The 9,592-nt window shown below is 40.9% G+C and overlaps 1 protein-coding gene across 4 annotated transcripts; it reads right to left on the bottom strand.

The window, feature by feature from the left end:
- Positions 1 to 3,093: 3,093 nt before the first annotated feature.
- Positions 3,094 to 7,964, bottom strand: spa17 (sperm autoantigenic protein 17). Of its 4 annotated transcripts, none has more exons than XR_008810534.1 (4): positions 7,815 to 7,964; positions 5,806 to 5,964; positions 3,928 to 4,026; positions 3,094 to 3,770 (listed from the first exon to the last, which is right to left on the bottom strand). XR_008810534.1 is itself a non-coding variant. In XM_056284028.1 (4 exons), the coding sequence occupies exons 1-3, from the start codon at positions 7,827 to 7,829 to the stop codon at positions 3,971 to 3,973; spliced, it is 276 nt and encodes a 91-aa protein (XP_056140003.1). In that variant the 5' UTR covers positions 7,830 to 7,964; the 3' UTR covers positions 3,094 to 3,770; positions 3,928 to 3,970. The 4 variants fall into 4 exon arrangements, 3 of the variants coding, with proteins under 3 accessions (XP_056140003.1, XP_056140002.1, XP_056140004.1); XM_056284028.1 differs by having other exon boundaries at positions 5,760 to 5,964; XM_056284027.1 differs by having other exon boundaries at positions 3,094 to 4,026; positions 5,760 to 5,964.
- Positions 7,965 to 9,592: the final 1,628 nt, after the last annotated feature.

Genomic DNA, 9,592 nt, shown 5'->3' with positions numbered 1-9,592 from the left:
GAAGCATCAGTAGTTAAGCAGCTAGAACAAAGAGGCAGTAAGGAAAAGCTGCCAATAGCAGAACTGGTACATTACGACATGGGAATTACAGCATGTACTTCAGTGCACTTGTGGATTTTTGTTTTGTTTTTTGTTTTCTATCTCCCATGCTTCCAACAGTCCATCAGATGGTATCTATCTGACAAAGACAGAGGATTACAGTGGATATCTACCACATGTCATGACTGATATCCACATTTGAGTACTAAAATTGATATGATGCCAAGTGTCTGATGCTCTGCATGAGCCATCAGTTATAATACTGATTTTGTTTCAGAGATCAGGATATGTCAGCTTATGTCATTATTGCGATGAACTGCATCATATTTCAGATGTCTCTGAGGTCTGGACACCATTTTGTAAAACTACAGAGGGGCATTCTGTGCACCAAACCGAAGGCAGCAGCGTTGATGGGAAGCTGCAGGAATGTGGGAACAGCTGCTGTCATCTCTTTGCCTCACCACCACTCTCCCAGGTTTGTAGTATAATTCAGACTCCTCTGTGGCCGGCCATCAAAGCAGAACCTCTGCCCTCTGTCTCTGCCCCCTCACTGCCATGGGTAAAAGCAGCACCATCCCCTCCCTCTCATCTTCTATCAGACCCTAAATCAAGAGGAACACTTTCAGAACCACTACCGGTCAACAGAGGAATAGAAAGAAAACTGAGTGGGGTGGGGTGGGCTTTGTGTCTCAGTCTGTGTGTGTGTGTGTGAGAGCGAGAGAGAAAGAGAGAGAGAGAGAGAGCGAGAGAGTAAGAGTGAGTGTTTGTTTTGGGAGGACCGAAACCTGCTTCAGTCGTGTTGTACACAATAAGCCTCTCCCAATGTGGAGAAATGCCTTGTGGAGAAATGCTTTGTGTAAAAAATTTATGGAGGCATTTCAACATGTAGGGAAACAAATGTAATCACTCATTTATTTGACATGTCTTTTATGAGGGATCCCTCTGGCACTTGGTACTGGCTGACTAGATAGTTAGATCGGCAACTGTCTTTGCAATCAGGTTCACTCATTTCCCAACCTCTCATAACCCAGTTTGTGTAACCCAGATTGGGGTATCAGGCATTTATACCTACGCTCCTGAGAGGTCACACACGTGACCACTGGGGATCACACAGCTGTGCACCCTACTGTTTTTAAGATGGCGAGATGGCTCAAATTCAGCTCTAATTACCACCCAGGAGAGTTCAGACATGACTTCCCACTGACAGGCTGAAAAGAAAAAAAAAGGGAACCAACCAAGCAGATCACTCCAGATGAATGCTGCCTCATGTCTGTACCCCATTCAACTTGAGGAGTGGTAAAATGAGCAGACCGTGCCATGGCACTTTTCTTCCCAGTTGTAACTTGTGATTACCTTGGACTGATCTGCACAACAAATGGCAAAACATTGTCCTCATATGGGACTTACACAGGCTCTAATAAGCCAAATAGTTTTGTTATGTTTTTTTTACGAGCCTCAGAATTGAATTTACAGCCCTGGGTGGGTGTTGTGCTATGTTTGCAGGTGTGCGGAGTATTGATTATTCACCAACATTCATTAAAACAGCTGGGGGACATGACCACGGCACCTTGGGAGACTGAGGAGAGTGGATGAGAGAGAGGGAGACACAGAAAGAGAAATAATAGAGCGGTATGTGATGAATAAAGGATGTTGATGGGAGGAAGATCGTCAGTCTGAGAAGTGTCTTATAAGTTAAGAGTTTCAGATGCCATGGAGAGCTGCTCTCATGTTAGTTCAAATGTCCCGCCTCTACCCAGTGACACTGTGTGTATTTTTGTGCAAATGTACATTTGTGTGTGTGTGTGTGTGTACATGTGAGTGGGTAGAAGTGACTGTGTGCGTGGGATCTGCGTATGCAAGCATGGCTCGTGTTTTTCAGTGAGTGCGGATGCATGTGTGTTGTTAGTGTATGTACCGTGTGCAGCGTGCTGTTTTACGGCTCAGATGTGCGTGGGCGGGTAGTGTGGGAGAGCTGGGAGACTAAAGAAACTCAGGCAATTTCTCACAAACCACACAAGACACATCTTAGCAAATGAAGCTTGGCTGGTGTTGCTCTTTTTAAATGTAAAAAGGATACTCGGGCAATAAATGTACGGATCACAACATATTACATAAATCACCTATCGATGAGACTGCAAGTGCTGATATTGACAAGCAAAAAAATATGACCCAGCTGGGAGAGAGCTTTAATACATACAAGCTTGGCAAGCAGAGAGAAACCAATGCTATTGTTGTATACTGTGCTAGTGGTGTGCTCACCATCACCATTTGTGAAAGCTGGATTTGACTCATCTGGTTAGACAAGCAGATAGAAAACTGTTAAGGATGTGAATTTTTGTGTGTGTTGCATGAGTTATTTACAAGCGTCAGAAATAGCCTTGTTGTTAACCAGCCACATGGGAGGGAAAAAAAAACTCCATTTATTTTGGCTTCATGGAATCCTGTCCTCTCTAATTAGCGGAGGTGCTTATGTTGCAGTGATGGAGCAAGAAAGAACAGTTTTGGTTGATGGCTGTTCATTTGTCATGTTGTTTTTGGAAACAATCTCTCTCTCCTCTCTTTCTATCACCATTTCTCTTTTTCTCCCTATATAGAGCAACAGCATATGTATATTCTTATGTCTTGATTTGAAATGCTCATTCCATTACTTGATGGCCTGAATGAATTAGTGCATTTGTGAAAAATACTTAGTAATCTATAACGATGCATGTTAGGTTGACTAATTTGTGATCTACATAAAGCAGGAGAAAATTCTAATTACTGACTGTATGGTGTTCATTAGTGGTGGGATCCTGCTGAGCGTGAGTTGCAATCCCAGTAATCACTCACAGCCCCATTGATGAAAAGCAGGTGGCTGGGCAGTCCATCTATTTGTTGATTCATTTGTTTACCACACTGCTCCCAGGTAGAAAAGTTGGTTACAAACAAGGTCAAAACCCACTGACTGATCAACAGCTGCAAGAATCAAGAGATGGTGGAAATGATGCAAAGTTTAAAACAGACATTTTACAATACATATTACATAAATTTATTAAAGTAGTGCCATGACTCTACAGCAAGGTTCAACAAGGCTCCATTCAATCAGTTTTTAAGCATGATCATGTTGACTGTTGTAAATTCTTAACAGAATGACAATGGAATATCATACACCTGATTTTATGATGTGTCACACAGGTCAAACCAAATAAAAAAAAAAAAAGAACTGCAACTACGAACCCTAGTTCTCATAGGATAAAGCTTTACCAAGAGTGTCTCAAAAAAAAAGTGTAATAACTGCATGCTTACTGCTCTGGAAGATCAGATTTATAGAAAATGTTGGAGAATGTGAAAAGTGAACTGTGTGTGACCAAAAGGATAACTGATACAAGTGACAATCTAAGTGACAAGTTAATATGGATAAGATATATCATATATCATATACTTTATAAATAGCTACCTTTGTTTTGATATTGTCATGTGCAAGCAAAAAAGGTTAACAATAGTCAAGACACAAAAGAAAAAAAAATCATACAAGCCATCACATAAGCAAAGATTAATCATGATGCATACAACATTTGTACACAGATGGTATGAACTGTACCCATGTAAGTAAGCCCTGTTTAGCATTTGGAGCACATTCATTTTCACATTCACAGATTGTCATCTAAAAACTAGCGCACTACCAGAAGTTTCACAAGTACATGCAGTGAGTTGCAAAATCTGGGTCAGAGATATCCATACTGATGAGACCGCTGGGGGAGCAGAGAAGGAGTGTTAGAGTTCAGATATATCATATAGCACACTCTCAGACCTGTGTGACTGACTGTTAATTTTTTAGCGGTGATCAGTGATACAGAGAAAGTTACTCCTGGGATAAAAAGGTGGTGCCCAACAGCCAGCTCACGCTACCTTGCCTTCCCTCCGTCTCTCCATCCAGGTCAGGGCAGAGGTGTCACTGCTCTGGCACAGATGTGTCGTCTCTCTCTACTGCCCTCGATCCTCCTGTCTCTAAAAACAGAAGTAGGCAAGGCATACTTAGCATGGCGTATCCTTGAAAACATTTTCACGGCACACAATCTTGCATCGCAAGCTAAATGCTATTGTACAGTGTCTAAAAAAGATGGAAGAGGATAAACTCGATAAATAGGTTGCATTAATGTGAAACTTCAGGTCTATGGTGCTAAAAATCCACTTCAGGGTGTCAAAAATAGCAATAATCGTACAGTCTACTAGCAACATAGAATTCACTGTCTGATCATATGAAGTGTTTAATGATGCATATGTCACCCCATAAATAGAATCCTGTATTTAAAGTAAAGCCATTAACATGTTCTATGAGACTGAGGGTTTAATTTATTTTGACAGGTAGTGGTGGTTAATGAATTTATATACCCACTCCAGTGACTGGATGTGGAAAGGGGGTCTTCCCCAGTGGGAGGAGCTTGGGCTCAGCTCTGGTCCGACAGGTCCATTAATCCTGCCTGGCCCTTAGAGAAATCCATCTAACACACCTGGAGTTATAAATATATCCCCTACATATGGATGGCAGGCAACCAGCAACTGGGTTGGGTGGAATGAGTGAAGTAGAGCCGTGCTATGGCCTTCCTCCGAGAAGAGAAGAGTATGCTTTGTCGTACAGGAAAAGGTGAAACTTCTGGCTGAGGCTTAGAATAGAATGCCCTCTCTGCCTGCTTTTCAAACAACACCCCCCCCCCCAATTGGTCTATCAGTTTCACATCAAAAATGTGACTTCAGCGTTGAGTTGGTGGATAAGCCTGTGTGACGAGTTCCACTTGAGAATGTTTGTTCTCTTTAAGCATTGTGCCCTTCAGCAATGGTTGGCCTTGGTTTGAATAAGTACGATGATAAAGCTATGTTGCAGCTCATATGGATTGTAGATTGATTTGTTAAAGCCATCTCAAAGGCATTGGCACCTAGTGCAAAATGTATGGGATAAGAGTTATTTTTCTCTTTTCTGTTTTCTGTTCTGTTAATTTTCTTCATAGATGTACAAAAAAGAAAACAGTAAGTTACGTATGTCTTAAGATGAGTAAATACAAAACATGAACTGATGAAATCTAACAGGCGTTGACGTCTCTGAACTGATATGAACTTATTACAGCCATCGATTTAACACTACAGCTACCAGCAGAGTCATTAATCAACGCTTGAGGCAGGTCTCGACCAGCCCTTGTCAGGCGTGCCTATGGGGTAATTAAATGATTCAGTCTATGTATCGCATTAGTCCCACTTGGATTCTCTTAGTGGGGGTGCGCTATTAAGTGTATTTAATAATGTATTGGTTCTAAATGGGTTTTCTTGCTGTTAAATGGAGTATGTACTTGCGCTCTAGCATCATGCTACTATATCAGACTTTGACAAAGGCTGTGGTAACCAAATCTTCCAAGCCCCGTAATTGTTTAAATCAAATAATGACCCTTAACAAATTACTCTACGTTGATATCTAATCCACTTATGCTGTGTACTGTTTCACAAGACACTGAGGTAATTTCTTATTCTATAAATACTTTTTTCCCTCCATTACATCACTTAAATGTATTTCTTTGTAAAGACTATGTAGTAACTGTATTTATCATGACTAACCCATCACTTAACTTATGCCTTCCACTGTAGTTGTATCATCTTATTAAAGGCTCTATGACCTTAGCATCAGTAGTCACAAAGCCCTCTTTACTGGTATTATGTCACCTAGTGTTATCCCTTGGTTCTACATCACTGACCTGTGTCCCCCTGGTTGCCGTTGAGCACCTCCCCAGTGCTGCTCACCTCCTCCCCCTCCGTTTTGTCCTCTGGCTTCATCTTCTTACGGGTCATGTGGCCACGGAATCCGGCCTGGATCTTGGCTGCGGCTTTGTTGGCCTCGGGGTCATCCAGGGGGATGTCCATGATGTCCTCCTCCTCCTCCTGGGGTCTGCTGCACTCCTCCTAATGAGAGCACCAGAATACAGGGTCTCATCACAGGAGAACAACAAAATAGACCATCGTTTCAGGTGGTATTTCCCTTGGAACACTGGCAGGAGACTGTATTGAATGCATATGTAAAATGCTTTTCTGTACATGACTGAGAGAGAGCGATGTACTAGGTGCCAAGTTGTTCTACCTTCCTTTAGAACTTTAGACTCTCTTGTCCTGTTTTGTGTCCCTTGCAACTGCTAAACTAAAGCAGGAAGAGACCGTGTCCTTACCAAAAAAATGGAGAAGGTGACCCTGTCAACAAGTTAACAGTTGAAAACATGTCTGAAGACCAATGCATTTTTGTTGTTCACTGTATCATCTACCATTGCCGTTGTCCGCTCCCCCTTTGGGAGGTTATATGTATATGTCTTCTACACATTGGTTTGTTCCATGCTCTGACCAAGGTTTCTGACCAAATGCTTTGCGAATAAAGTTTGAACTTTACATGGAGTAAGTGTGTGGAAGCTTATACCCTTTTCTGTTTCATTTTTACTGCATGCCTCAGGCACTTTTTTGAGACAGAATCGTAATGTGCAGCAGTTGTTCCATATGTATTATCTACCAAAAAATCACACAGAATAGGAGTATACAAAGAGGTGCATTTACTGTAGATAGTCAGATTAGATAGACAACTCTATTAGGAAAAGGCACAAGTGACATAACTAGGTTGGTAGATATTATCTGAACTGGTCTATGGATGATAATGAAAGAATAAGATTTGAAGACAGAATATAATAATGAAAGCAACGTTGTTTCTGTGCAGATGTGTGACTTCTTTCCATGTATAAATCACAAAGTAAAGAAAAAAATCTTTAAGGTTAAGACTGTGTACAATGTTTAGAGTTTGCTTAATGTTAAGGTTGTGCATGATGTTTAACTATGGCAGTGCTGAACATATGGAATAAGGTTTAACAAAAACTTTTAAGTGAAGATGGCAACATCTTCCTATGCTCCAGCAAATGGCCCAGAAAAAAAAAAAGAATAACCAGTGAGAGAAGTGCTGGGATCAGCACCAATATCCCAGTCAGTCACTGAAAATACAGTGCACACTATTCCATAGCAGGCATGTGGGGTGGGTGGAAGAAAAATTTTGGCTTGTCATGAAGTGACAGTGGAATAGTGACATGGCTGTCATCAAGTTATGTAAACACCAATTCAAAATTTTCAGTGAAAGCATATTGGCAGCATCCTGTATGCTCTTTTAAAAACAAATTGACGTTTCACACAATGGCTGCTCACAGAATGATCCCACGGTCATCCCACTATCCTGGTGAAGCAGCGCATCTTTTCTCTGGTGAAACCCGCCTAGTGTGGGAGTGTGACCACCCACCTGTACAGCAAGCATTCATTAGCCTTTCTGTCTGACTTGTCAGTAAGCTGCCAGAATCCACTTCACTTATAGCAGCAGCACAGAGCAGGGCTGTTGGACTGCACCAGCTATTGGCTATACTTCTTTGCCCCCCCTTTTTTTTGGACTATCATTTCAGGGTACATAGGCAAGCTCTGATGTAATTTTAAATGAGCTGACGAAATTTTGTGATGTGGAAAAGAAATACCATGGCAATTTTACTAGAAAAATGCCTGGTAGCTATTTTCGCTAGGAAAACTTGTGCTACCTGTCTGTTAGATTCATAAACGGAATTTGAGAGAGTGAATCCAAAACACACAAATTAAATGATGTGCACAGGACTACCGTACCTGGTAAACAGATTGACAGTGGAAAAAAAAAGCTTTATATACTTTTACAAAAAACAGTGAAGACTTTAATTAGTCAATCAATTACTAATTCTGAAAAAGATTAATCTGGAGATTTTACTTACATTGTGACAATCCATGGCTTGCTACCCAGAGATAACTTCTGTTGAGCTGACTTACTATGCCTTGCACCTCAATTTCTATGTTGAAAGCTCTCTTACATGAGTCTCAAGTACAATACAGATGCCTCTCGCTGGCTCCTCACTGTTTGCTCACAAACGCCTGCTCACACACTGAGCGAGAGAGGGAGGAAGAGAGAGGGACAGAGAGCGAGCAAGAGCGAGAGCGAGAGCGAGAGAGAGAGATAGAGAGAGAGAGAGAGAGAGAGAGAGACCTCCTGCAAACTCAACACCATGTGTTCCATCTTTTCAGTCTCATTAAGGTCGCTACTGTGTTCACATTACATCACACAATCAAGCAAAATGCAAAGACTAAAGAAAAGTAACTGAAAAAGTCTTCCGTGCTGCGTGATTCACTCAATAACAGATTTAAAAAAAAAGAACTTTATTTTAAGTGAGCATCAAAACAAAATGTGCATGGTAGAGTCTCATAATGGTAAGCCCAACAGAAAAAACAAATCACTTGACCAGTGATACTATTTCAATGCTGGCCAATTGAATATATCAACAATAACAATACAAATTATTGCTGACTTTTAAAGGCTTCTGATAATTTTGATAGATATCAAATGAAGCATATCTTGGAATGATTTACATTGCAAGGTGTTATGAATTGATAGAGCCTGAGTGAGCTAACAGCCCTGTCTCTGATCCCAGCTAGTCGCCCACACGCCTCTCCCCGCCTCAGAGGCAAGACGAAGAGGGAGAAAAATAGAAAATATATCCATGGGTCTGAATTATTATCTTTGAGATTAACACTCCCCTAATGTGTTACAGACCAATTACTATAATGCATTATCTGTAATTTAAATGTTATGCCTGGTTTCATTGCACTGACTTGCTGTATCAATCAAGACATGTCTGTCCCTAAACAGGACGGCTTGTCACTCTGAAATCAAAATCGGTCTTACTATCATCAGTCTTATAGTGAGTTAGTCTGCAAGTAAAAAAAAAAAGTTAATCTGCAAGTGGCACATTAGCCTAATCACAAGTGCATCTAACATGGTATTCATCTAAGAAGATGACACATTGTGTTCTTGTCGATGCAGGTGGGGCCTTGTGCAGATGCAAAAGTATAAAACACCACTGTTAGAGTAGCTGGCCAACATATAGTTCAGTAGTATTTTCATTGCAGGTAAAATAACTTGTACCAATAAACAACAATGCATCAAATGCAAAAAGCATATGGAAAAAAGAAAAACAGCAGTTTTATCTACCAGTCAAGGTAAAAATTGCTGTTAAGGTTGAGTACTGATGCAGATGGTGCCTAGCAACAATCAGAATCACCATCTCCCATTAATATCATGACGACATCGAGAGAGAGAGAGTAGGATGGTGAGGGGTTACCATGGTAACATTCTTAATACCCTTTCCTCCACTCCCACCCTTTGTGTTTGGAGCCATGTTGGTCCAGACAAATCAAATGGGCTAACTGTGACAGCAGTAAAAATCTTTATGGGCTAATTCACATGATAAATTGTTCAATCAGTCTTTTATAATGGTAGATTATTGGACTAAGTTGCAATCTGCAGATGCTGTGGTGGCACTCAAGAGTATTTAGAAAACAGCATGAAAAATAGCAGTGCAGTGATAGTCTATGAATGTACTGTATGTATGCTGGAGAAAAGGCCACAAACAGCATCTCTGGGGATACATGTCCAGACACCCACACAAGTACATATCTGCACTTTATTGAATCACATGGATCACTTTAGAGTTTGACA

The sequence above is a fragment of the Lampris incognitus genome, chromosome 7 (assembly GCF_029633865.1).
Source record: "Lampris incognitus isolate fLamInc1 chromosome 7, fLamInc1.hap2, whole genome shotgun sequence".
Taxonomy (NCBI): domain Eukaryota; kingdom Metazoa; phylum Chordata; class Actinopteri; order Lampriformes; family Lampridae; genus Lampris; species Lampris incognitus.
This window is presented reverse-complemented; position numbering and strand designations above follow the sequence as displayed.